Source organism: Harpia harpyja, chromosome 4 (assembly GCF_026419915.1).
Source record: "Harpia harpyja isolate bHarHar1 chromosome 4, bHarHar1 primary haplotype, whole genome shotgun sequence".
In the NCBI taxonomy this organism is placed as follows: domain Eukaryota; kingdom Metazoa; phylum Chordata; class Aves; order Accipitriformes; family Accipitridae; genus Harpia; species Harpia harpyja.
In genome coordinates, this window is record NC_068943.1 from 39,567,290 (window position 1) to 39,595,198 (window position 27,909).

The 27,909-nt window shown below is 45.8% G+C and overlaps 1 protein-coding gene across 3 annotated transcripts in view; it reads right to left on the reverse strand.

Moving 5' to 3' along the window:
* The window catches only part of CDON (cell adhesion associated, oncogene regulated), a 54,576-nt gene extending 27,047 nt beyond the window's left edge, over positions 1–27,529 (reverse strand). For 2 of the 3 annotated variants that reach the window (XM_052786289.1, XM_052786291.1), the window contains exons 1-7: positions 27,377–27,529; positions 7,302–7,438; positions 4,864–5,136; positions 3,090–3,236; positions 2,637–2,780; positions 1,918–2,205; positions 778–1,047 (exon numbers count right to left, since the gene is read on the reverse strand). In XM_052786289.1, the coding sequence (XP_052642249.1) occupies positions 778–1,047; positions 1,918–2,205; positions 2,637–2,780; positions 3,090–3,236; positions 4,864–5,136; positions 7,302–7,377 (1,198 nt within the window). In that variant the 5' untranslated portion in view covers positions 7,378–7,438; positions 27,377–27,529. Of the gene's footprint in view, positions 1–777; positions 1,048–1,917; positions 2,206–2,636; positions 2,781–3,089; positions 3,237–4,863; positions 5,137–7,301; positions 7,439–26,869; positions 26,966–27,376 lie in introns of those variants that run through there. The other variant, XM_052786290.1, reaches the window with a different exon arrangement.
* Positions 27,530–27,909: the final 380 nt, after the last annotated feature.

Below are 27,909 nucleotides of genomic sequence, written 5' to 3' on the forward strand. Positions count from 1 at the left end.
ACAGCCTCTCCAGACTGAAGAGTTCAGCTGAGACTTGTGCTTAGAGAAGGCTGATAGAAAACTGCACTCAAACCACACTTCAAATTTTCTAAGTAACCAAGACTTGACTGTCAGTGAGGAACACAGTGCAGGCAACTGGCTTAGTCTACTCTGCAGACAAGCAAGTCACAAAACATCTGCTCAACCAGCCTCTGCGCAGCTCACATCAATCTTAATAGCTACAGAGAAGGTCAAAAGCTTCAACCACACATGACAGGGAGAGAACAGGAACAGCAACGGTCTTGCCAACATCCTTGTACTAGCAGAAATCAAGTTCTCTGGGTATCAGAAAGTATCTTAGACTGGAAAGTGATCAGAAAGACTACTGGTACCTGCTAATCTGATACAGGGGAAGCGTGCATTAACCCCAAATCTGACGATCGTTTTGTAAACTTAAGTATATGGAACAGGCACAATTACTCGTTGGCCAATACTGCTAAGAACATCAGTTCATCCAGCACAACACGACCCTGATTCTATTTAAAAATAAACCGTGTCAAATTCAATCATAAACTGATTTAATTGCAGCTGGTAATCTAGGTTTTAAGTATCAGGTAACCATGCCACCTCAGAAATACCTACATCTCTTAATACTCAACCAAAAGCACCTTCTTTGTAAGGTTTGCTACAAACGGTGGTCAGAAGCAAATCGATACATAATCTAAGGAAAAAAAAACAGATTAAAGCTTGAAGTACAAATGCTTAATTTGTGTTCTTGAGGGCTGCAAGTGCTCCTACCCAGCTGGACACGAAGTCTCCCAGTGGACTGCACAAATCCAACCCCATTGTTTGCTACACACTGGTACAAGCCGGAGTCCTCTTGGGTGACACCCCGGATCCGCAGACGGTTTCCTGTTGGCAGATGTCGTGGAGACAGACGGAGGGGAGCTGCGTTGTGGAGCCAGGCGAGGGTCGGAGCAGGGCTTCCGCGGACGTCGCACCAGAAATGCACAGTCGCTCCAGCGGCCACAGTTTCATCTTGCAGTCCCTTAGAGATCGAGGCAGGTTCTATAAAGGGAAATAATTTTACATAAACCACTGTATGTTGATCTTAGCCTAAGTCCTGAAAAAAATACCACGAAACGTTACACAAACTTATCGTGTACAAAGACCAAGCAAGCACCGCGTACTTCTAGTTCTACGCAGCCTAAAGCTGTGTTTCCCACACACTTGCTTATTTTAATGGTCTCTCCCTTCTATTCCAAAGTCAGATTTGCATTAATACTGTAAATAAAACACCTGTATTTTCAAAATAATTCTTTAGTGACATCCCATAATAAAAGGTGTATTGCGTGTCAACATGTTTTTTTAATTACTCTAATGTATACATTTCAAAAACCAAACAAAAACAGTCATGGAGGCAAAAACCTCAAACAACAGGAAAATCTGCTACAAAGGAAAGAGGAGATTAGGAACAACTTGCAGCCACACAGAAGAGGCCAAGTATATTTCTTTCACTTTTGTTTTTGTCCTCATCCAAACATATCACCTCCCCTTGCCAGCTTTTTGCTTATATATAACTTCAGAAGAGAAACACCTGATCCCTGGTACATTATTGACACTGTATCCCATATACACTTGGCACTCTGCAGAAAAATAAATAGATCAGTTCTTCCCTTGGAGTTTGTTGTCCTTTACTGTTTAATTATTTCAGACTGTGAAGGATTTGAAGAAATAAATAGTTACGGATTTTAACTTGGGAGAGATGATGAGATATGATCATTACGAACATATCTTTATTCTTTATTTTAATAGGTTTAACAGGTTCTTTTTAGGTTGAGAAAGAATGTTAGGCTATTTGTAATCAGATGCCAAAACCAGCAAGTATACAACCAAAACATTCATTGCCTGGACGTGAAAATTTCTTTTACTTCTTACCAAGTATAGTAAGCGAATAGTTAACGTATTTCATTACTCCAAATTCGTTTCCCACCACGCAGGAGTAATTCCCAGAGTCCGATGCCTCAAGCCTGTCCGTCACCAGATGGGAGTGCAGCAGTTTCCACCTGCCTTTTCTCAGTGCATCCTGGCCGTCTTTAACCCAGTGGACGGAGGCTGGAGGCAACCCACTGACGACACATTCTAGCATCAGAGAGCTGTGCCGGGGCACTGCCAGGCTCTGTGGTGCCAGGGGGTGAAGTATGTGGAAGCCACCTGAGGAAGAGCCTGGAAGAAAGGAAACAAGGCTTATCACTAACTACTCTTTTAAACCACATTCTCCCATCCCATCCTCCAGTCCTGAGGTTTGCCGTATCTTTCAAACGCGGCTACTTATACTTGTGACTAAGCATGATGCTGTAATGCTTTCTTCCAGAAGTCTTGCTCTGAAATCAGTTTGGCGACTAGAGTATTAGCAGTATCCCCTCTTCCAAGGGCTATGTGCTCTGTCCTCTTGGGATTTGAGAAGCAGCCATGCTGCTCCTCTACAGTAAGGGGAAATAAGAATTGAATGGGTAAATAATGCAGGACAGATTTTACATAACATGGTATTTGAGACCAGTGGATATTTAGGCTGATATGCCCATGCTAAAAATCTCAGAGATTATTTTATTTGGTTTGAGATGTATTTATTCTGGAAAGCTGAACCAAATACTCACGTGTGACTATGAGCTTACGTCCAGTGAGTTCTATTCTGAGATCGTGAGTAACTGGGTTGTACACTGCACATTTATAGGATCCTTTGTCTTCTAAAGATACATTCAAAATCTGCAGGTTTCCAGATGGAAGAATTAGGTAGTTGTCTAAACAAGTGGGGAAGGAAAAAAGATTATTATATTTAACTTGGTTTCAAAAAAAGGCTTCTTTTTTTAAAAAAAATTTTTTTACATCACTTCTCAGATATACCAATCTATTCTAAATGTAGGATCACGAAGAAATCATGCTGCCATGCAAAGGATATTAATTTACAAAGGTAGCTTTAGATAAAGTGATTTGCACAGGAAGTTCTGCAAGTTTCTGGAGGTTTTTTTTCTTTAAGTTCTAAGAAGAAAAATCCAGGCAAGATTTTGTTCGATATTTATGTTGCTGACCAGGGGCATAAAACATCTCACCTGTTGATTGCTCCAGCCATTTTCCCCGCACTTGAAAGCGAACCTGTGCTTTAGGGTTGCTTTCCGGCACCTTGCATCCAATGAAAGCTGTACCTCCTTCCTCTGCTGTAACGGCAGGTTTCACTGACGTATCAAAATTAGCTAAACCTAGAAAAGAATTGGTAAAAGGTTAAGAGCAGCCACGGCTTGGGAAAGAGGAAGGGCAGTAAGCTCAGTATTTGTGTTTAAAACATAGCTGGTTTCAAGCTGATTATCTTCTCTGGTGCAGCATTTGGACATTCATATCGATAGCCATGGCCTTTTCTGTAGTCCGTAACAACATAAAGCCTCCTGTGTACATACGCTTCCTTACTACAGGAAGGGCCAGCTTTTACATGGGAATAGCGAGGAAAGAAAAAACAGCCACTACGTTCCCTCAACTGCTCCAGGAAAAGCAAGCAGAGATATCCGAAAGACTGCAGTAATACTCATGGGCCCTGAAGGCACTACAGAAGACAATTTACACTAACAGCAGGAAGCCTGTCCATAAGAAACATTAAACTGTCTTTCTGTGATTATAATTAACACAACACTGAGTATAGCAGCACCTCCCACTCATTGCCATGAGCAATGAGGCAAGCAGGGAGCTTCAACAGCTAACAGCACCTTCTCATTTTCTACTAAAATCTCAAAAGGCGAAGTGTGAAAGCTGCTCTTCTACTCCTTTCACGTTCAAAGCATCTTCTAGGTTGTGAAGTTTTTCTATGTTACCCACCCTTATAGCTCTCTTGAGAGGGTCTTGCTATGGGTCAGTACTTTACCAAAACACTTACTTCTCTCACTTATAAGAAATTTTCCTCCCAGGAGGATATTGGACATGCTCCATAGATGAGGTACCCTTACAGAGAAATCACTCAAATCCTGCTTGACAAAGGCCTGATTCAGACAGCACCGCGATCCCAAGCAGACAAATCATGCTCACGGAGGAATATTGTATTCCCGTTCTCAGCACCACATTGTCCTTTCCATGTGGAAAACATTGCCCTTCCTCTTCTAAAGTCCTTTAAGATCAAATACTTTACAGTAATTGACCTAAGCACTAAGGCAAAGACTGATCAGAAGAACCAGTGCCACCGAGAAAAGGGAAATTGTACCTAAAAGGACAGAAGACTGTCCCTACCTGAAGAACATCTAGATAGTTTTGACCAAATGAAATTAAATAAGTGAAAAGGAAAATGTGCAGCTCCCACTTATTTTCCAGGCAACAATTCCCACTCCTTTCTGTTCTAATCAACTCTCAAGCACGCTTCTGCAATGGCATGGCAGCTCAGTTGCTCTTTCAAGATCATTTTGAAGAGCAGCTTTTGGGAGCCTTGCACTTTTGAGGTCAATTCATTGAAATGAATGTTAATTCACTGAATAATATTTGTATTTGCTGGAGAGGACTCTTGAGGTCCTTCAGCTCAAAATGAGGCTATCACCACCACTAAGTCAATCAGGTGTGGTTTTGTCTAGTTGAGTCTTTAAAAGCCTCCAAGGATGGGGATCCAGAAACTCTCTGGGGAATCTGTTCCAGGGCTGCATCACCTGACAGGTCTCGGATGACACAGGGAAAAAAAAAAAAATTGGTGGAAAGTGTATAATCAATCATATACTAAGTACTGGCTGAGGGGAAAAAAAAACCCCACCTTGAAACTAGGTGTTTTCTAAAAGTCAAAGAAAAACAAACTATACAAACCAGTTGAGGTCTATATAATTTGCAAGGAGTGAGGAATAGAAAGAAAAATTAACTTACTGCCCATCGATACCATTGCAGGCCTGCTCAGAACAGCACCCATGCTGCTGTTAGCAACGCACTGATAGCAACCAGACGTTGACAGGCTGAGGGAGACGATTGTCAGAGATCCTGACTGGATTTCCACTTCTCCCACCTTGCTGTCCAGAGGCTCCCCATTAAACAGCCAAGAAAGGTGAGCCGTGGAGGGCTCGGCAGAACACTGGAGTTGTACAGGCCCACCAGACTTCTGGACAGTAGACAAGGGCTCAGAAATAAAACGGGGAGTTAAATCTAAAAGAAAAAAAATATATATTCAGTTAGTGAACAGCATTTTGCATGAACACAAGTGATAAGGTTGACGATGCGTTGACTGCTACGAAAGACTGACCGTGATCTGTATTATAGCAACGCTCTCTCCCAAGGCTCCTGCCACTGTTCACAGACCCGGCAAACTTCTTTCACCAGAAGGTTAAATATTGCTAACAGACTATTCAGATCAAACACGGACAAATAAAGAGTCTCTCAACTCCAAGTTGCCAGCGATACTCTATCAGGCATCACCTTTTCCTCTGCAAGAGGAACTCACAACAGATTTCTGCTCTCTCTCAAACACCAGGGAAAACTTCAAGATTCAAACCCCATGAAGAAGGTAACAGCAATTAAACAAACATAGGTTCAGTGTACAGGAAGGGTGAGATACATCCCCAAGTGTATACAAGGCAAAGACATCATGCTTTCTAGGGCCAGCAAAAACTGCAATCCCACTGGATTGATTCAGAGTGAAACAGCACCCGCCACCTGAATAGATGGAGTACAGGAACATGCAGCTGTAGCTGATCTGTCCCATATGAAGCGGGCCCGGACGTGACTTGTAAAATTTTAGAAATGGTAGCAGCCTGCCAGGTATTTATGCAGAACCGTCTCCGAGTCTGCAGAACTAATTAAAAATAGCAGGATAAAAAAAAGCTGGATGAACAGCAAAGGCTCTTGTTAATTCCAAATACATGGACTTCATCAGGACGAGAATGATGAATTGGGCATCCATTATCTTTACTGAGTAAAGATGAACAGAAACAGGAAAAGCTGCTAATAAATAAAAGGTTCAGTTCCACAAAACTTGGTTATGAGAATCTATTTATTTGCCAGAAGAAAATTCCTGCTTGTTGGAGGAAACTTTTTCCTATCCTGGCCAATGAAACACTGGGAATTATTACCATTTGTTTTCTACGGAATTCTCTGTTGAAGATTTTGTACAAAGGGAGCAAGCAAAAGGCAGTTAACACTGGTAACTCCTATTCGGTTAGAAATATGGGAGAAAAAAAAAATTAAAATAAACACAGTGGCAGGGGAAAAAAATTCCTAGTTTATAAATGAGCTAAAGAATTCCAGATAGTATGGGTCAAGACGATATTAAATGACATCCAAATAAGAGACAGTCATCTTGTAGGTGGGGCCCTCAGCTCATGCTTTCCTTCTCAAGTCAGTCCATCCAAGCTCTGTTTATGAGTTTCAGATGAGAAACTATGCATTTTTAACAGAACCATAAACTATCTGCATAAACATAAAATAAAACTGGAAATTAAAGTGTGGCTTCACTTAACAAAAAAGATGAAATCCATAAAAATGGTATCCAAGCATTTCACAGGACTCCAGATGTCCATTTTTAGCTTTTAATTATAAAACAGTTTTTCCTATTAGTTCAGTTTGAATTTCCAGGGATAAGAGAAAAGCAACGACCTTTTTAGTTTGCTAGCCACCAATTGCTATGAAATTGCACTGTGACTTTCATCTTCACCCCTGCCCTTGCTTATGACACCAACACTTTGTGCTCAGCGTAAAAGTCAAAATTGGTAGCAGTGACCCTGCAGCTGGAATTTATCTCCTATGACTGCTTGAAAAATAAAATTTATCCCATTTGCTTATAACGATTGGCTATGAAGTGCTAAAAGTAGTAAAAGCTTCTTTTTTGTGTGGTTACGTTAAGACAAGCTGACTACACAGAGCATATGTGTCAATTAAAACCATCCCTCTTCTTTTTTTAACGCAAGAGCTGTTCCAACTGCAGCCACGCATCAGCGTTCATGTTTCAAAGATCTGATTCCCCTTTCGCCCTGCAAATTTCAAACCCCTCCCAACCCCATGGGAACACAAGATGCACTGTACGCAGCAAAATCGGCATCCAGCTAAGTCCACGGAGATCCCAAAGAACAAACCTACGTAACAGTCTTCCACATTCAAGCACTTGTTTTGAGCCAGGTTTTCAAAAGCAAATTCTTATATTCATCTTAAGACTGAGTTTAAGTGCTATCCATGCTTCCTTAAAAGCAGATTATCAATAACATGCATTAAAGTCGGCCACTTTGAAACACCCTCCAAATCGTTGTTCATTCAAAAGTAGGGGCTAAACCTCCAAAACCTCCGAGCAAGTCATCTTGGCTCACGCGGGAAGGCCTTACCTGAACTCGTGGCAGAGATGAGACCCATGGCAGCGATGAAGAGCAGTGCCTGTAAGCGTCCAGGATCCGGATGCATAGCGCCAGATTACAGAAGTTGAAAGCACCAAGCTCCAGACTAAGATGAGGCACCAAAACAGCTACAAAACAAACAGATGTCTACTGTAAGTTTCAGGAGTTAGTCTTTTAACTCTCTTGCAACAAAGTGTTTGGGGTTTAAAAAAAAAGCGCAACCAGGAAACAGCCAATATTCTTTGCAATATAGAAACCATCTGTAAAAATGAGTTCGAAGTTGAACTTAACTATGTTTCCAAGTACTATTCTTAAGATTTTTTTCCACAGCTGGGGTACGAGGCATCTGCGCTGAACCATACTGCCTTGACAAATTAGACTTTCCAACCAGAAGAATTGAAGTCCAAAGTAAACAGCTTATCTATTGGAGATAATATTGTTTGCAAACAATAATCATTTGACCATGTATCACCAGGCTACGCTTGTTTTACAAGTTTTTATGAATCTGCATGCTGCGATGCAGCTACTGCTTGTAATTGCTCTAAGCCTGCTTACTGAGACATGTCATCTGCTTGCCCCTTCTAGTGTGCTTTACAGTCAAAGGATGGTGAATGTCTACTAAAAAAAATCACCAATGTTAACTTTGGCTCTCATTTATATTCCCAAATCAATACTGCTTTCTCATATATACTTCTGGGGCATCCATTATGTATGCTTTTATCTACACGGCTGCTTCTACAAGAGGACAGTTCTTTCCTTGGCCGTATTACACCTGACCATTCGGCTATATAAGATCTCACTTTCATCACCAAAAAATACAAACTAAATCATGAAACCAGCAAAATACAAAGTCACTAAACCAGCAACCTAACTTGCACGAGGTGAGCCTCAGAAACAGTGTTTCTGACACTCGGAGTCTCCATCAAACACTCTCTTCTCGAAGAAAAAAAAAAAAACAAACAAAAAAACCTGCAGCTGTCGTTCACTTGAATTTTCTATTTGCCTTGCGTAATATTATGATGAATAAGATTTGAGTTCATTTAGCACAGTTACTTCATTTATTAGCCCGGCCATACAATTTCGCTGCTGATAACACTCAACATATATTTTAAACATCTCATATATCAGATGTGTATATAAACACGTATCTAACACACATACAGTAACTACGAGTTTTACTGGCAGTGTGCAGAAACAAGTGCAACAATACATATACTAAGTCCCAGTTTATTGAGCACTTAGAGAGCCATTTGCTTTCTAAGAAGGCGGATCCAAGTATCAACAGCAAAATTATTCCCATGGCTTATTTAAAAATAACAGTATTTATCATTGGAACATCACTGTAAAATATATATGCAAAATAAGCATCAGGAAAAGACTCCAATAATAACAAAAGAATCACTATAGATTTTATAGAGCTATTTGCTTACTGCTACTTCTTCCCACACACTGCACTCCAGGCTTATAATGACAGCTTGAGAAGGCTGAAAGAAATGCTGTCGAGTTCTGCTCCCGTTCCTGGGCAGTTTTATCTGATCCGGCAAATTTATTTCAGCTGTTCAGAAGACCCGGTAATCCTGCAGACCAGGCTGGTTCCCCAACGACAGCCGGGGCTGTTTTAGTAAGACACAAATGGCAGAATAGACCGGCTGCGCAGAAAGCATCTTGGTTTATTTGAATTCTCACTCGGTTCAAGGGCAGGAGAGCCGCTCCACCAGCAAGCACAGAGGACAAAGTAAACACCCAAAGAACTTGTTAACATCAAACACTTTGCTGAAGAGGGGTGGGGGGCAATGTTGCTTTTTGCCAAATCTTCCCTTGACTATTTATTTATGAAAAGCAATGAAACATATATTCTAGGTCAACTTTAACCCCAGCACATGGAGCTACTGGGTTATTTTGCAGCTGTCTTTTCAAACAAGGCCAGCTCATTATCTTTAACTAAACTTTATCTTTGGAGATCTACTTTATCCAGTCTCTGATTTCCCTCTGTTTATCTTTCTCTTTACATGTTCCTAGCTGCCAGTGTCAACAGCTACTCCTCTTTTGACCTACCAGTTTGGCTTTCACAGGCTTGTGGAGTGGTAAGATCAACTGTAAAGCAGTGAGTACACAAAGCAAGCCACAAAGACCAAAGTTCTTTAACTGGAGGGAAAAAAAGGAAAAATATTCACTTTAGTTGGAGTAGCATTGTTCAGCAACAATACTCGGGCATCCAAGGAAAGTTTAAGACCCACTTTTGAAGGGACTGCAGAAACCTCCTATTCACGGTAGATAAGGGAACCCAAGAGGAAGATGAGATCCAACATGCGATACACAACCCAAAAATATTTGCTGCTTTCTTTTTCTTTTGCAGATGATGTCACTACAGAAGCCCCTTGCTAGGTATAGAGAAGAGGGCAAGACCACAGCTTGTAGTTTCGGGGTCTTTAGAAACCCAGCAGAAAAACCTTGCCTCTTTAATATTGTATTAATACATATCTGAGCCTTAAAAGGCCTTAAAGATGGAAAAACAGGACTCTTCCCCTTTGCCGTCATTTCAATAACCCTGAACTCCCATTTTGAGGGCAAGTACCAGTCATTGGGGACCTACTGGGCACAGAAAGAGGAGCACTTTGCTTAGATGTGGCTCCATTTCAGTGTCTCAAATTCCAAGATGAGCTCACCTGGGAACAACTCTGCCCACTGTTCACTATTCCATGCTTGAGAGGATGAATCTCCATCACTGGTGGATCAAATAGTCAAAGTTATTTTGAAGTAAGAGGTGTCACTGAGAAAAGGGGTATTTCCGAGCCTTTTAAACTAAAACAGTAGTAACAGGAGTTAATCATATAAATAAAAATAATATTCAAGGTTGAACAGAGATGGGTATGGTCTTCACGGATCAAGTCCTTTCCAGTTTCACCAGCAATTTCTCCAGACCATCAGTGCAGCATACGAGAAAACCACAGCATGGCAAAGGCCTGTATTTTTCCTACTTCCACCAAGACATCTTCATCTATAGTAATCTTCCAAATATCTTCATCCAGCACTTGAGCTCCTTGTCAGCTCTAAAGTAACTTGTTGCTCACAGACCAAGGGAAACAAGGAAGATAACGGACTTGTGTCATGAGGAGGAGTCGACCCGACCATTCCAATGAACGCCCGCCCCTCAGAAGCACACTGCGCATGCAGGGGTGTCCAGAAACCTGTACCTGGTACTTTTGGAGGCAATTAGTAAGATAGAGCACTTCTGAAGACGATACAGTTCTGGTCGTGAGCCTCCTCTGTCGCAGACCCTTTTTAAAGGGGACCCCTCGCCAAAGAGCCGTGGGGACAGGCACGCACCCATCCATCAGCTCGCAGTTTCAGCCCCGCGACCTTCGGGATGCCATCTACAGGCAAGCAAAATAAATCATCCAAGCTAACTCCAAACAGAGGGGAAGGGCACATTTTAATTAGTCCCTTTAGGAGCACCAGAAAGGTTTTCCAGTGCAGGAGCAGGGCTGTCCCCACTGCCGGGCTCTCACATCAGCCCCGGCACATGCCGGCTAGGTTCTGCAGGGCAGCTTGCACACCATCACCTGGTGGTCGAGGCCTGAAGACCTCACAGGGATGGACATGGGCCACCGCGGGCCAGGGAGCCACCCTCGGCACATGGACTTACCGAAATGTCCTACTGGGCTGAGACGGGAAGACACAGGCACCAGACGGGCCAAGCGGGCTTCTCATCTCTGATCCAGACAGACTCAGCGCAGCCCTGGCAGCAACCCCTGCCTCTCTTCCCAAAGCTTCATGCCTGTCACTGATTCTCCGGAAACCAGCCATCTTCAACGTAAGATCCACATGCCTGGTCCGTTCAGTGTAACTAACTTAACCTATCACCTCCACATTAACTCACTCCTACCTACTTGCTTGCCCCTCAAAAAAGGTTTTACACTCTAAAAGATGACAAAATGCTGTTTGCCATGCATTCATATGGTGCCCAGGCCCAGATGATCCGGTGTCCTTCAAAACACAGCCAAGAACCTGCCCTGCTTATTTATCAGACCATGAACTTCTCAACTCCACCCTTGCAACTGAGGGCAGAGTCAGCACTAAAAAGAACATTATCTCATACCCACTTTTTTCTCCTTTTCTGACAGTTTTTGTTCCTTCTGGTTTAGCTCCCTGAATCATCTTCCTGCCATCTCAGACCAGCTGGCAGGACAAGGCCAGCACCTCCCTTCCCAGCAGTGAGCAGCCACCAGAGCTATTTAGCCACCACTCCACCTCAATCTAACCGCTACCCTACTCCTGCTCCATCACCCCCTCCAAAACTCTGACCTTCAGTGAGCCAATTCAGCATGCTGAAGCTAAAGGAGGAAAGGGTTTCTTCGCTAGCCAAATGCACCGGGTCCTATAAGTGCCGGAGCAAACCGGGGAAGGAGGAGGAGGAGGAGGAGGAGGAAGGAAACGGCATGCTTGGGAACAGAGGGAGTTATTCAGGTTGCCCACTCCACCTCCAGGAGCTGACGGCCTTCTCTAAGAAGCCCTAGGAAAAAGTGACAGCTGCTGCTTCAGGGGCAGCACTGCCCACCAGCTGCAGATGTGACAACAGTTTTCACCTAGAGTAAACCAGCTTTGGATACGAAAGATTTCGTGTTTCTTCTGAACAGCAGCAACTCAAAAATCAATTAATCCAACCTCACTTTATAATACTACATATGATTTAACACCTAAAGCACAGCAAGTTGGTTTTTTCCCTAGGTCATTTATTACAGAATTACCAAGAAAAATCTCCTTTTAACTTGCTCCCCAAGATTGTTTCCGTCAGTACAACAAAAATCGCACATTTTCAAAGCGCCTAAACTTAAAGCAAACAAAACCCCCAGAATCAACTAAAACACTGTGCCTTTAGTGCAAGCAAGCCGAGTTAGATCATTAAATCTCGCACCAAGACACCTTAAAAAAAAAAAAAAAAAAAAGGTATTGAAGCCTGTGGCATTCCAACAGAAAGCAATCAGACATTCCTGCAGCTCGGCTCCTCAGTGATCTCCAAAGCCTTTGATCACTGACTGTCTTCATGCTGTCCTCCTGGGGTCTGGCAAAATGAGTGTAACAGCTGGCATATATACTTCATTAGCTTTTTGTGCTGGGGAGGAGCGGGTTAGCAGCCCAGCAGCAACCGACAGTCTGCCCGTCGGCTTTACGGACTAACCTCCGAGGTTTATTCCTGGGTCTTTTGGTAGCTGGGAAAAGCCCCGAAGTAGTGCCGAGCAACTGACACCGGCGCATTCGCCCACATGCCACATAACTCATACGTACCGTGCCTAAGACACGGCGGCCATACATTAAGGATGCGGCGGACAGATTTTTAACACCAACATGCGGGTTTGAGATTGCTAAAAGGCAACCAAGCCTGCTGAAGCCTCATTTTTATGAATGCTTAATGACCACTCAATCATTAACATCAACCTTTAAAAAGCAAATGCAGCACCTACGGTGTTCATTACCCTCCCCCTCCCCCCTTTTCAGGGTCTCAATCGAGTCAGTCAAGCGTGCAAACCGATCCTGTCGCCAGCAAAAGCATTTCCTTTCACTGTGGTCAGCCAAAAGCAGGGGAAGAAAATGGAAGTGACTTGGAGCTATGGCACCAAAAAGGCCAGACAAGCAAGGAAATAATCAACTCCACATGAGCCACTTCTAGCCCATCACAATGAAAAGGGCCTACGACTAACCCCAGGAAAGGTCAGCGGGACTATGGGGGTCATAAGCTGAAAAAGGCAATAGCGAGCAACTGCCAGCTGCAATAAGAATCAATGTGTTCCTAATTACGCTCTGAAGAGAGAGCTCGAGCACTGAAAAAAGTTGTGCTGTAATCACTGCTTGTGTAAAAAAAAAAAGAAAAAAAAAAATTTCAAGTGCTCCCGTTTTGCTCTCTTCTCCACCTCCAGCACTGAAACTGCAGTTTCTGTGTTACTAAATTACAGGAAGCCCAGCAATAGAGATAAGGAGCCAGGCTTTTACATAAGTGGTGGGGTTTTTGTTTTTTTTTTTTCTTAAAAATACCATAATTAGGCATTTGTATTAGAATCACGAAAGACGGGATTTCGTGAGTGTAAGTAATAAAATTACGTCCTTCAAAGGGATTTTGTGGATGCTTTTAGAAAACAAACTGAACTCTGCCTAGCAGTCCTGCAAGCCTGGTATTTTCTCTATCCTAGAAAATCTGACAAGGAAAACCCCATGAAAAAACAGTTTGCTGACTGTGACCCTACAAACCAAGTGTGAAAGATATAAACAGGTCAGAATGCACTGAAACATACTCAAAAGCATCTACAGAAAGAAACCAAACAGAACGGCATTTAAAAATTACAAGCAAAAGCATCCTTTGATGTTATGTTCATATTTATTTATTACATTTTAAACAAAGGAAAGTATACTTTCTAGATCCTTATCATAGCAACTTAAAGGAGAGACCTTGCAGTTGCACAACCTTTGCAATCCGCACCTTGAATTAGGTTAACACCTCCCAATATCTGCCCGTACCCATGCCTAGCATCCAAATCGATCAGTGCTAAGCCAGCAGCCAAGAGTTTCCTATGCATATTTCCACTTAATGATTCAATTGGTATTTTTACTCTTTTTAGGTAACTTCCATTTTTATAAGCTTCCTTGCCTGAGCGTACATGAAGCTTCGTGCTTGCTCCACACAATTTAAATCCCCCCAGTGAATCAGTGACAAATGCCAAGAGCAATTCTGGGAGCTAAAATATCTATCGATTGTGCAGTGGTTTGTAATGGCACATTATTTCTGTCAAAATACAGACTGAATATTTGCTCAGGATGGCAAATGGCAGGAAAACCAAACAGCACTGAGCAAACAAGACAGCAACCAAGTTCCTACAAGGATAGGGGACCTTAAGTCCCAATGGCCTCCCTTAATAACAATAAGGCATACGTGTCTTTTTCCAAAGCTAAATAATGTCAGTAATTTGCTCAAACTCTGTTGGAGGTAAGGTCTAGCAACACAGGACAAAGGTGACACAAGACGACATTAAGCAACTGGGGGGGGGGGGGGCGGGGGGGGGAGAAGTATTAGCCTGAAAACATGGCCAAAAAGTTGGCCTGCCTCAAAGATGGAGAAGCAGATCTTTTGCCGAGTTGTTCACTGGATTTTTCTATTTTGCTTTCAGGCCTGGAAAGTCTCATGGCTGGTATCAGCTGTTGAACTCTGATCAAAGTTTAGCTTTCCATTAATCCTTTGAGTTATATGTGAGGCTGATAGAGATTTTTTTTTAGAAGACAGTTAAGATTACTCAGATACTTAATTTGCACTCCAGTATTTCAAAAACACCTTGACTTTAAAACCTCGGTCTTGGCGTACATACGGTCTTGATAGAAGAACGCATGCTTTGGCATTGACTGAAGAAATGAATTTGTGAGCCGAAGGAAGAAAATTTAACGGTTTGTGTACTGTGCCTCTGCAGCACGCAGCTGAAAACGCTCCCAAGTCACTAGTCTGCTATCGACAAATGTACGTGCTCTGATGGGGGAGACCTAGGATTTCCATCCTGCCATATCAGCACCGGTCACAGAGAGACAGACATCAGGGGGAAAAAAAAAAAAAAAAAAAAAACCCACACACAAAAAAAAACAACAAACCAAAACCATAAATCATCACAGAAGCCACACTTTCTTACCCACAAACAGGCATAACAATTAGGTTAATTTTATTATTAACTTCAGAAAAAAAGCTGAGACAGTCCCCCTGCTGCCACACGAATGAAGTGGGTATGGTTTCTGACTCTTCCAGCCTCAGGGGAAGAAAAAGAACAGTGTCAGCCTAATATACAGTTCTGCTGGGCTGCAATTATGCTTAAATGCCTAAATAAGGGCTTTTAGACCCCAAGAAATCTGAAGGTATCATTAGTCTAACAGTTCCATCAGAGTAACTGTAGACCAAACACATACAAAATTCTCACTTCACTCTTCAAGGCCCCGTGAGACCTCACCCCTCTCATTCTCTCCTGGCTAGGCACTACTTTGCCTCTTATTCCCATTTTCCTCCCCGTATCTACCTCAACACCTGTACTGATTCTGTCACCCCGCCTTATGATCCCCAATGACAGCTCTGCTCACCTTCAACCATGTCTCGAAGGGTTCTTCGGCAAACACCCCCCTCTGCTCCTTCCTGCAGGGTTGGCCTTATGCTCAGAGCAAGGCGTTTGTTCTACTTTTTCAACCAAGTGATTTTTACCAAGAAGGAGATTTCGCAACCAGTTTAAGCCAATTTAAGGACAGGCTGCTGCTGAGGAGGGCAGTAACACCTTCCTTCAGGACCTGGCTTGCATTCTGCTATCTGCACCAGCGATCGTGCAGCCACCGAGTGAGTCAGGTATGCTGGCAGATCCAGCTGAAAACTCAGCCAAAGAAAAATGAGGTTTTGTTTCCACCTGGATGAGGGAGCAGTTTCAGCTCACTGTGCAGTCTTGGAGCGCTAGCCCAAAGGAGGGGCTAGGAATGGACATCCATGAAAGGGAACTTTGCACTCTAACAGCGTGAGGCCTCAGATCAACTTATGAAGCACCACCCCAGTATCCTTAATAAACTCTGAACTGCAAGAATGTAGGCAAAAATTAAGAAGAAAAATATACGAACCCCAACTCCAAGTGAGACGTGCCCATTTTCTCAAGTGCACTAGGGGACTCGCCGTCCTAATTATCTGAGCTACACGTACACACGCCACAGCAAGCTTCAGTACTGCCTCATGCTGTGTCTTTTCCCCTCCAAAAAGTTTGGATTTTGCGTGTCAAGGATGATCACCCGTGTTTATAATTTCTCTACAGTTCCTAGAACCAGAATCAAGCTTGATTAAAAAAAAAAAAAAAAAAAAAAAAAGACTAGAACCACAGGCTTGCTCTGGTCATCAGAAAAACCTGTCAGACAAAGGAGCTTGTGTCCACACACGCTGCCTAAAGGTCCGCTTCCAGCAGCGCTCTCACGCCTGGTAGATTTTGACATGAGAGAAGGTTCATGAAAAGAGCAGCAACCATGGCTGAGCAACGTTAAGAGGACAGCAAGCTCATTTCTGAGGCGATTCCAGGTGAACACCGACACCTCGTCCATCAGTAGCCTCCAGCAAGCAACAGCTCTAAAAAACGCAGGCAAATGGGTTCCTTTTGCTGCCTTACCCCAAGTCCAACTAGGTCTGTTGCAACTTGCACGGATCCATGCTATCCATGATCCCTTAAAGGGAAGCACAACTATTAAATCCACACCTGCAGCCAGAATTTATAGCAACCCCATCTACTGCTGTCTTACATCATAGGCAATTAGGAGCCTGTGAACTCATGGCTGCAGGATATGGGAGGCGTGCTGGAACCAGAGAGCAAAGCCTGTGTGTTAGAGCAGAGTTGTTAGTCACCCTTTAGAATTCACTGTGCCTGTGGATGGCTGAAATCATGCACAAAACAGAGCAACTGATCCATTTTGACACTGCTTCCTACACAAAAGTGCTGTCCTCCCCTTGAAATTGCTGCTTCCCCTCCTTTTACAGTAGTCCATACACATTGCTGCTATAGCCAGTCTCCAGGGCAGATAGGCAGGAGAACAATGCTGATTAAAAAGCAAACCAGCTAACCAGTGACAGCTGAGGGAGAAGGCAGGAAAGAGTCCATCCTTTCTTCCCCTGATTAGAACAAGCCTTCGAACAATTCATCCTTCAGCATTACATAAGCTGACTGGGTAACTCCGTTTTACTGCTCTCCTTCCCTCCTTTCCCCCACACTCAACAGATCAAACCTGGTTTCAACATTAAAGTCCGAACTCTTGGGCAAAACCACACTTCTGGGCTTCCTAACCTACAGGGAAGGAATCCTGACAAAAGTGACAATATTCCTCTAGCAAAACAATCCCATTAGCCTCAGGCCCAGATAAAAGCTGTCTCGATGCAACAGCTAGGCAGAAAAAAAGTGAGAAAATCATGTTGGTCAGGCCGGGTTTGCTACAACAAACTGATCTGGCTCCCATGTGAGAAGAGGGGTAGCAGAATACTGGGGAAGGCGAGGGGGGCTTTAGGTTGGATTTGCTCAGCAGCGTTGTGCAACCGAGCACCGGCCCTAGCTTCCCACCTCCTTCCTTGTGCCAGCGGAGCCGAAGGAGAGTGCGGATCCAGGGGAAGGAGGCAGCAGCGATCACAGAACCATAGCCTGAGGGTTCAGCTTCTCTAGCTCTGCTCCTTCACCCGCTGCAGCTGAGCTGCAAGTCGAAGCCACGCCATCGGCTCACCCCTGCTAGAGGCAGGGACCCCAACCCAGAGCAGACAGGCAATCGGGGGCAGAAACGTCAAACCGCAGCAGTTCATGAGTCAGAGCCCTCAATCTCCTCCCGCGAATCAGGGTAACGGCAGCTATTACCAGCAGAACCAGTTCAAACATGAGCAACTGACAGGAAAGTAGTTAAGTTTCATCATGGGTACCAGGGAGAATTTTCCACCGGGTTAACCTGACTGCGCCCTGTTTTCACTCACACAGACATATCCTACTTTGCTGAACATGATTTCTGTTTGGACATCCAACAGCAGACCAGAGATTCCAGGAGACACCTTTCCCAAAGGAAGAAGGGACACCACTGCTGTGGCTTCGCAATGCAGGAAGAAGGTTCGAGACTCTTCATAGCACGTCAGCTCCCCCGCAAAACTTCAATGCCAAGCTCGGCAACACACAAGGGCCCTGCAAAGATAACCGGCTGCCGGGATTGATTCCATCCCACATTAGCATCCATCAGATAGCAAGAAAAACAAGATTAAGCAGCACCACGGCATTAGTCTTCATCTAAACTTGGCAAAGAAAGCAAATGTTTCTTTTTTTGTTGGCTTCTCTTTGTGTGTTTTTTTAAAGCAATCTCAGACTCAGCCAGAGAAAGGTGCCTGGACTTCTTAATATTGGGTATAAGAAGGGACAACACTTGTACACTTGCCAGACCCCAGATAAGTAGTGAATGCTTAGGTTAAGCAGGCTAGCATCTGCCTCCTGCAATATATACATTTCCAGAGTGAAAATAAACAGCTTCACACCTTTGGCTCGGAGAAGGACTTCAGCTGCTTCTATGCCCTCAACCTGCAGCCTCTCCACTCAAGCAAGAAAGGTCAGAAGGGTGAGGGTCACTTGCAATTCCCTTATTCCAACCTACAAGCATAAGGCTGGAAACTTTCGGTCTCCTGTCGTACCAGGTAGGCAGATTAGGGTCTTTGCTACTGCGTGTAGGATCTGGTGTTGCTTCATTGTGTTTTACTATAACCAGTAAGAGTTGTTTCAAACTGAATATACATGCTTCCCATGTGTGTTGGTTCCACAGGAGCAACAGCAAACACACTAATTAGGAAAAATGCTAAGTTGAAAACTAGACCATTTTTTAAGTGCTCAGCTCAAAAGCCCATCATCTAGAAAGCCGCAGCTCAATTTAATGCTACCACCCAATTCATTTAAGATCTGTTCCTACAATGATTCAGGGAGCTGAAGGGACTCAAGCCACACAACTGCAGACGGTCTGACTTCAGTATCAACCATCTGTGACCTGGTCCTAGACTCCTCTCTGGCTGATCCTGATTCACACAGCAATTTGAAAGTGCTGTCTGCACCCCAAAAAAATGCCTCAGTCTGAATAGCTGAGTTTAAAATGATATCATTAAGCTTGAAATTTCAACATATTTAGAGAGTTTTGATAATAACATTTTTGATTACATCCATTGCCAGCTTCCTTCTACACCCTGACAAAGATTTGAAGTATACATTCCTATTTCACTCTGCAACAAAGATTAGTGGCAGGAACAGAAAACATCTTCTGTTCCAAAAAACCCTGGGGGTTTTCCTCCTTAGCTTGCATTTTATTAGAGGAGACTCAAATCTCCATCAAGCTGTGATACTTGTTGCCTGAATACTTTGCAGTGACAGTGTATCCCAGTGCCACACCAAAATGCACCTTCTGAAAAGGCCCATGAGAAACAAAGAGATTTCCTGAAGCTATTGCAAACGCAAAATAGTTCCTCAGAAGTAACAGCCCTCAGCAAGCTTTATGAAAATCCGGGCCTACGCTTGAGCGTATGCACACATAGCCATAATTCAGAAACTTTTGTGAGCTCTTATTGTGGAGAAGGGGGGGGGGGAACAAAGGAAAACCGCATGCTATTGTTTAGTTTGACTCTGCAATACATTTAATCTACATGGAGTTGGAACATTACACAGCAAAACTCTTCAGCTACCAGAGATTACGTACAGCCAACACCAGCAAAACCCATTCTCCAAAGGGGGAAATACAGTTTTTAAAGATCTTATCTTTGCTCCACACAGCACAGAAATTCTCCAGAATACAGCTGAAAGCTGTCACTAGCACTTCTGATCCCACACCCTAAGTGGATCGGATCAGTGCAAGAATACCAGTTCTCATGAAACAAGGAAAGCCAAAGCTGATGAGTTTCATCAACTTGACCTTGAGCTGTCAGAGCTTTTGCCGGTAAGACTGCGACAGACTTTGGGGTTCTGAGCAGAGGGAAGACCTGCCCAGACATCTATAACCATCACATCTCACAGCCTCTTTGAGCCTATCAACAGGACCTAACCTTGATGTGTTCCAAGACATTAAACCGACAAGACACAGCCTACAAGCTGCCAAAGAGTTATTCCAGTATATCCATAGGGATGATAACAGATTTAGCTACACAAATTCCATCGCTAAAGTTGCGCAATTCCCTTCCCAGCCTTGGATCCGCCTGTGTGTGCGATAACAAGGACTACCCACGTGTCACTGGGAGAAGGTCTTCAGTGTGTGGCTCCACAAAAACCCTGACCAGCTCAAAAGGCCACTGAGCCAGCCTAGCACAACTACAGAACCATCTTCCTAAACATCGTATTTCTACTTCTAAGCCACCCACTGCCACCTCCTTGTCCCCAACAAGTTCATTCCCCCAACCCCAATTCTCAAGCTCCTGTATACAACTTCTTTCCTGGATGCAGAGCATGCTGCCTTGTGTTGGGGGACACTCATTGCTGCCGAGAGACCCGAGCGGTGCAAGCCCACCCCCCTGGCAGGTGCCAGCACCAGCATCAACACTTCTAACTAGGGCAAGGAGTACGTGCAGACGGGTGATGTCATGGCCAGAGCAGACCAAAGGCACCCTCTCTCCAACCTGAGCCTCCCCCCAGCTTGGTGGAGCCGCAGTTTATCTTCTTGTCCACCTGGGACCAGAGGCCTTTGGCACAGCCCCATCCTCATCCCTCCTTTGGTACCGGGGGGGGGGGGGGGGGGGGGGGGGGGGGGGGGCTGGCGCATACACAGGTTGTTGTTAAGATTTCAGCAGGCAGGCTAAATGAAGCGGTGAAGAAAGAAGCTTTTCAGAGGGGGAGGTGGGGAGAAGAGGCACACACATATTAAACAAATCATCTGTTTGGAGCGCTGGCTCCTACTTGTTCTCAGTTATATTATTCACTCAAGAGTGGATTAATCCATCACTGCAAAGGAATCTCCTGATCTCAGAGATAAAGGCAACAAGTCATGCACTGACTGTCTGTGGATCCTCCTGAAAATTGCCAGCCTTTCTCATACCCTTATTTGGGCCGATCTATCATCTCTTAACAAACAAGAAGCAAAAAAAAGGAAATTAAAAACTGAAAAAATACCACCTGATTACAGTAACTTTACTCAGGAAAACCTAGCTTGGGTCCATCTGGAAGCAAACAGGCGATTTCAACTCGGAAGAATCATCTCCAGTTTCTTTCAGAAGGGGCCACGTTAACTGTCCTCTTTCCTCGCCGCAGTTCCCCAGATGGGACTTGTCCTCACAAGCGGAACAGTCACCTGGGGGTTACCTCCTGAACTGGCACGTAAAAAACCTGTAATTTCTTTCAAGATTCTTCAGAGTGAGGCCTTTTAGCCAGATAAATGGTTTGGTTTACTCAGTGAGGACTGGGAAAGGAAAACACACAGTACCATCCCTGTGCAGGAACAAGAGCATCTCCAGCTAGAGCAGGCTGCCACTCGGACACAAGGTGTCTACACAAAATACGACAACACTCTCCAGGAGGAAGGACATCTCCAGCATCCGTTTGTCCTTCAGTGCTTTAGCGGATGACGCAGAGCAATTACAGAGGCATTCAGGAACCATCTTTTCTTCACCCAAGATTTAGGGAGGGAGAGAAGATTCCTCACAGCTCACCACTGACCAGAGCTAGCAGCCCACAATGCAGGGGTCTCGCCAGCACGCAGAAGGTGAGGTTGAGCGAGTCAGCAGGCAACACAACCCACAGCTACGTTTGCAAAGACAAAAAAACACCCCCAAAAATGTAAACCAGTGGTGCCCAGCCCCTTTGCCTTTCTCCTTTGCAGAGCCTGTTTTTCAACGAGGGGCTGCTCATGGCATGAGCGCTTTTTCCCTCATCTAGTGTTCTTTGGTGTTTTATGGGTTTGCTGCAAGGAAAACTGAGGTCTGCGAGGCAGGCAGACTTTGTACGACTGCGAGGTAGGAAATATTAAACTTGTCTTTGAATTAAACAAATAAGGCTCAACCGCTTGGTTCATTATCAGATACAATGGTTGAAGTCTGTGGGGAAAACTAAACAGCAAAACCCAGGGTATAAATCAAAGGCATGATCAGACAGACAGGTGAGGCTGAGGGTGCGGTTTCACCTTACAGCTAAGCCAAAGCAAAAGCCAAAGCAAAAGCTAGCCGCTGCCAAAAAGGACGGTCTCCTTCCCCCGGCAGGCTCGGCTCCCCCCGCCCCTGCTCCCTCACTCCCTCCTGCTGCTTTTGGCACTGCCCCCAGCTGCCAAGTTGGAAGAAAATATTCCAACCCAGCTGGCTTATCTTGCTCTAGGCTTCAGGGGATTTTTAAATTTTTTTCCCCTGCCGTTTTAGTGAGCTGAACTGGTTTAATCAGGCATTTCTAGCGAGAAGCAGGGGATGGGAGATGGAAGGGGGGAATGGCAAGACACCTCACCTCCCCACACCCCCTCACAAGGCAACCGGCCCTTGGCTCAGCTGCAGCATTGAGAGTGCTGTTTTATGAGACAGCTAAGCCAATTTAAAAGCTGGCTGCTGCCAAAAGGGGCCTACCCCCCCACCCCTCCAGCCCCCAGAGGCCTCCCCAGTCATCAGGGTGGAAGATTTAGCAACTCTAACTGCAGGGCAAGATCCAGCGGAAAGTTTGGGGCTTGTTTTTTTTTTTTTTTTTTGAAGGGTTAGCTGGAGTCACTCCCCTGCGGCTGCTCTGCCGCTGGATTCCCACAGCAGGGAAGAGGCAGGAACGTACCTGCCACCTCCTGCAGCAGCCAGTCCTCTGACTGAGCTGTAACGTGAAGCTGCACCCAGAGAGCCGGGGGGGGGGGGGGGGGGGGGGGAGAAGGAAAAAAAAAAAAAAGTCCCACCTGGCTAGAAGAGCTCCAAGACATCTCATAGGTATGGGAAATGGGAAAACAACCCACCTTGCATGATTATTTTCCCTCCTGTTGAAAGACAGAAGGTATTTCTTGCATAGGAAGAGCAAGCAGGGGCTTAATGGAAAAGACAGGTGGTCTGGATGCACAAGTCTCAATCCCTAGTAGGGCTGAACAAGCAGTTTACCCTGAAGTGATAACTGTCACTGGAGAATCATCATCTGCGCTGGAAAGGGAGAAGCAAGCTGGGGAAACTAAGTGGAAAACTATGACACACACAGCCCTGGAAGTTGTACTGAGACATCTACCAAGGAAATTGCTGGAAGAACACTCTACTGAAAAAAAACCAAAAACATACACACACACACACACACACAGATGAAACTATCTAGTCTAAAAATTCTTGGGACAGGGTAGCTGGAGACCTCTCGTTACCTAAAGTAATAGAGCAAAGAGTTTTTTGCTGAATTTGCCAAGGACAAACACTATCCCAGGGTGAATGATGTGGGAGAAGGGGACACACAATACCAGGGCTTGCTCAGGGAGGCCACCAGGAGAACATTAATGCAGTAGGAAAGGGAATACGCCTGGAGAGCAGACCTAGTACCAGCTCACCTGTTAAACTAGATCAAAACAGCAAAAAAAAGTGTACAGGGAACACAGTTTGGTCCCCACGTACCAGCTTTAAGAGTCAGGGTTGCAAGACAAGCTGGAAATTCCCATTTAAAGAGGAAATTTGACCAATTCTGCTTGATACAAGATTTTAAGCTCCGGAAGCCAGCATTTTTGATCAGTCTCATCCCAGTTGCAGACTGGAACCGGCTCAGAAGCTCCCCGGCCCACTGAAACACTGAGGGAAACAGAAAACTGATAGAAAAACACTGCAGCAAGTAGGAAAGTGGCGTGACTCAGCTGAAGGGAGCCACTCACCAGTCAACAGATCATAAGCAAAGCAGCAGACAAAAAACTGACTCTACATATAAAGGTCAAGTTTACAGTATCAATTAATTCATACAAATTAGATGTTGCCTAACAAAAGACGTTAGGCAGGTTTCTGAGCTGCGTACAGCCTGCCGATTAAAGCGATTCCATATAAAATGTTATCTCGGATACCAGATCTCAACAGGTTTGCAGGTGAAGACTCGCTCAGTCTCAGGGCTTCTGGTACTAAACCAAAGGTTTCAAAGCCTCGCTGGAACCAACTCACCAGCAACAGAACTTGCAGCCGTCACCCAGACATAAGGGCAGTCACAGGACCCGAGCCAAGCAAAATGAACTCCACGAAACAAAACGCATTTTCAGGTCGTTTTGCCCAAGTTTGTGTGACCTCCTGCTCCTCGCACCCAGCCCTGCGACCAACTTCCCACGGAAGCCGAGATCAAAGCAGTTGGCCCTTTACACGTTCAGTCACATCAACAACGCTAATAGCCACGTGAAGAGGAGCACCGGGAGAAGGTGCTGCTCGACCGTACCGTGCAATTAGCTACACGCACGTCCACATCAGGCATTGCTTTGGAAAACAGCTTTATTCCCAGAATGACTTAATCATCACATGCTTCCCAGTTCGTGTTTTTGGCGCCACAGCTGAAGGTTTGCTGGTCTTACACCTAATGGTAGCGTCTTATCTCAAGCAGCCACCAAATTAATTTCAGTGGTCTTGTTACGACCGAGGACTTCGTCAGGCAAAGCAGGTCTGTCTGGGGATACGCAGAGGAGGATTTATGAGATGACGAACACCGGTACGGCTGTGTGCTCACACGAGCGAATCAATTGCCTTGCTTCACAATTTCCACATCTGCAGAAGCAGTCTTTAAACAAGCCAGTGTATTTTTAAGCTCTGACAGTTAAAATCCTCAAGTGACATCACCTGAAGTTGGAGCACAGCTGCCTTATTCCTCTGGCACACCAACGAGCCAAAGTAAGCATGAGCCTCAGTTTATAGGCTTACAGCACACCTTGAGATAATGAAAGCACTGGCGGGATCTGCCCCAGCAGCAGAGTCAGGTCTCTCCTTACGTGTTTTCTTCCTCAGTCTTGGGGTAAGAAACACAAAGTTTAGTACCAGTGCACCCCAGCCGGCCTGCACAGCAAGCCAGCAGAGGGAGCAGGCAGGAGTCCCGGCCCAAACACCACTCGCCAGCATCCCCGAAGGGCTGGCAGGCAAAGAACGAAGAGCACCAGGTCGAGCTGGCGTCCCACCAAACCCCAGTGCTTGCAAAAGGATGAAAAATAACCAAGACTGCACGAGGGATGGCAAAAAACCCCCACTGCAGGCTGCTTTCCGTGGTGCATTAGACCTTGCCAAGGCAGCAGCAGCCCACTGGCCTGCCCACACTTCACCTTGCACGCACGGGCATGGCTGTTTACAAGCGCTTGGGGCAGCTTAAGGGTGTAAATCGCATTAATCCAAGCGACAAAGCTACCGCGCTCATCCTTGGGTGAATTACTAATCCTTCGCCGCTAGAGCCGTTCCCATCTTACTTCCTACCCCTCAGAGGAGGGAAAAAAAAAAATACCTTTTAACACGAAGCAGGCAGGTAAAGCAGTGGATCCCGTCTTGGTATAACTCTACCTGTGAGTCCAGCTTTCATTTACCAAATAGTTTTGGCCAACAGTCACGGGTTTCTACAGCTGCTTCACAAGCCTGCAGATTTTTCTGGGATGTAGATGGAGCCAGTCGGAGGCTTCCCTCTTGTTTTGGAGAAGGGAGTCCGGGAAAAATGTTTCTTTCTTTCTTTTTCATGGAGCGCTGCTCCATTATCAAGCCCTCCCCACAAGACAGGCTCACAACTGCTTTTAAAAGGTAGAAGTTTGGTTTCAACGCATTTGAATCACACAAGTGGCCGCGCTTGCCACCTGTTTTAGCTTGGTGGAACAAAAGCACGCTGGTTGTTATTAGGGCATGTGTATCTATCAAGTTTAACGGAAAAGCGTTAAGAAATCACACCGTGAAACGTTCACTGCTACTTGAGAGCTAAGAATTTTTCGAATATAGCAACACGAAGGAGTGGGCTGTTGCCCTCAGCAACCGCTATTACAAAAGCACTTTTTCTCCTTAAAGAAGTTACGGGTGGGCAGTACATCACATAAATCTCAACTGTCAAAACACCAGAGTTGCATAAGATGAGCAGAAAAACGAACCGGCTCCACGCAGCTCAGCTTTAAGCACCATCACAACAGGATTACCTGCTTTGTTCAAAGAAAATGCTGGGCCACAGACGACAAAACCCCAGAGAATAAAAGTTTACGGGCTCCTCGTCACCCCAGTGACCAGCGGCTGCGGAGTGACAACCCCGGTGTTTGGGTTAGTAAATTGTATTTCTGGTGCATGTGTGAAAGATACAACTCACTGAGTAAACACCCCTCAAGAGCTGACAGTTTTACTGCCACAGGCTTGGCACAGCTACTCCTTCTCAGAAACCTCCTAGCACATAGACGGAGCAAATCATTTGGGGAAAGCATTAGGAAAAAAAAAAAAAGCTACATAAAGCCATCACATTTACCCATTTGCCAATCCTTTAAAAAGTTACGAGGTGGGGGCAAAATAAACATCGCCTGTTTTCTGCCTAACAGTTGAAAGTTGTGTGTCACGTCTGAAAACATTTCCCTTTTGGTTTAAAAACATCAATATTGAAAACATGAAATAGTCGACTGGAAAGTTCTTTCATTAAAAGTCAACAACTGTATAATTACTAGTTTTTTTCTGGCAAAGAGGCAGACAAAGCAAGCAGAAGTAATTTCAAATTCAAGAGCTAGACTGCTTCAAGGATGGAGGCGCCTTAATGCAATTAAAAAAGAAAGAAAAAAAAAAAAATCAGAGTTAAGATGTCAAGATGCTTTACAGCCGGCATCCTCAGGCATCGCACACCACCTCTTGCTTTAGGGGCTGACTTTCAACCGCTCTAATCGCGGAGAAAGTGACCTTACGGATTAAAAACAAGCATCGAGATTATCAATTTTAAGACGGTTAAGAGGCTAGAGGCGACCCCAAGCCCATCCCCTGCCGCACTGCCTTCTTAGAGAACAGCACTTTAATGACAAATATAGCAGAGACGGAGCAACTTTCGCTGTGAAATGAGACCGTAAATCATAACAGACTGGAGGCAGAGCAGTGAAACGGCGCTCCGACGCCTTTTTTTTTTTTTTTTTTCCTCCTTTTTTCGACTCACCAAAGCGCTCTCTGCAGCGACTCAGTTTTAGTCTTTTCTCCCGCTCAGTCTCAAAAACCGAGGAGGAGAAAAAAAAAAAAAAAAAAATCAAAGTCAGATGGTTTGAATAAACCCCGTGCCTGAGCCCCGGCTTCAAACGGTGCACGATAAGCCCCTTCGGTCGTGCCTTGACTTCGGCACACGGCTTCCCGGGGCGGGGGGGACGGACGGACAGGTCAGCACCGCCCCCCCCCCCCCCGCCGCCTCCCCTCACCACCCAAACCCGGGCACCGCCGGGCACAGACCCCTCAGGTGCCGGCTCCGAGCTCCGCCGCCGGCGGCCGCCTCAAGCCCCGTCTGTGTCCGTGTGTCCGTCCCGTCCCGTCCCCCCCCCCCGCGGGAAACGGCTCCGGGGCTGACAGGAGCCGCCGCCACCTGCGATCGCCCCCCCCCCCCCCCCGCCCCGCAACGGCCGCACCGCGCGCCCCCTCACAGCAAGGGCGGCGCGGCGGGAAGCGGGCGCGTTACCTCTCGGCAGCCGCCGCGCCCCCTCCCTGGTCCCGTTCCCGGTCCCGGTCCCGCTCGGCGGCGGCTCCCCAGGACATTCCAGGCTGAGGCGGGCGACCCGGCGGACGGGAGCCTCCATCCAACGCCGCCCGGCCGCGCCGCTTATCTCTAAACCTCCCCCCCCCCTCCCCAACCCCCCCCCCTCCCTCCCCGCCCCGCTCCCACCGGCGCCCCGTGTCGGAGGCGGCAGCGCCTCCTCTCCGCCTCTCCCCTCACCGCCCCGCCCCGCGGAGCGTACCAACGGCCGGCGGAGGGGAGGACGGACCGGAGGGGGGGGCAGCGGAAAGGAGTCGGGGGGGGGGGTGGGGAGAGGAGAGAGCGGGGCCGGGCCTTACAGCACCCTCCGGGCGGCCCCCGGTGCTGCGGGCCCTTTAAGGGAAAAGGACGGGGGGGGCTGCACGTGCGCGCGCGCCGCCGCACCCCGGGCGGAGCGGAGCTGGGCGGAGGGGGGGGGTGGAGGAGAAGGAGGAGGGAGCTTGCACCCACCGTGCAAA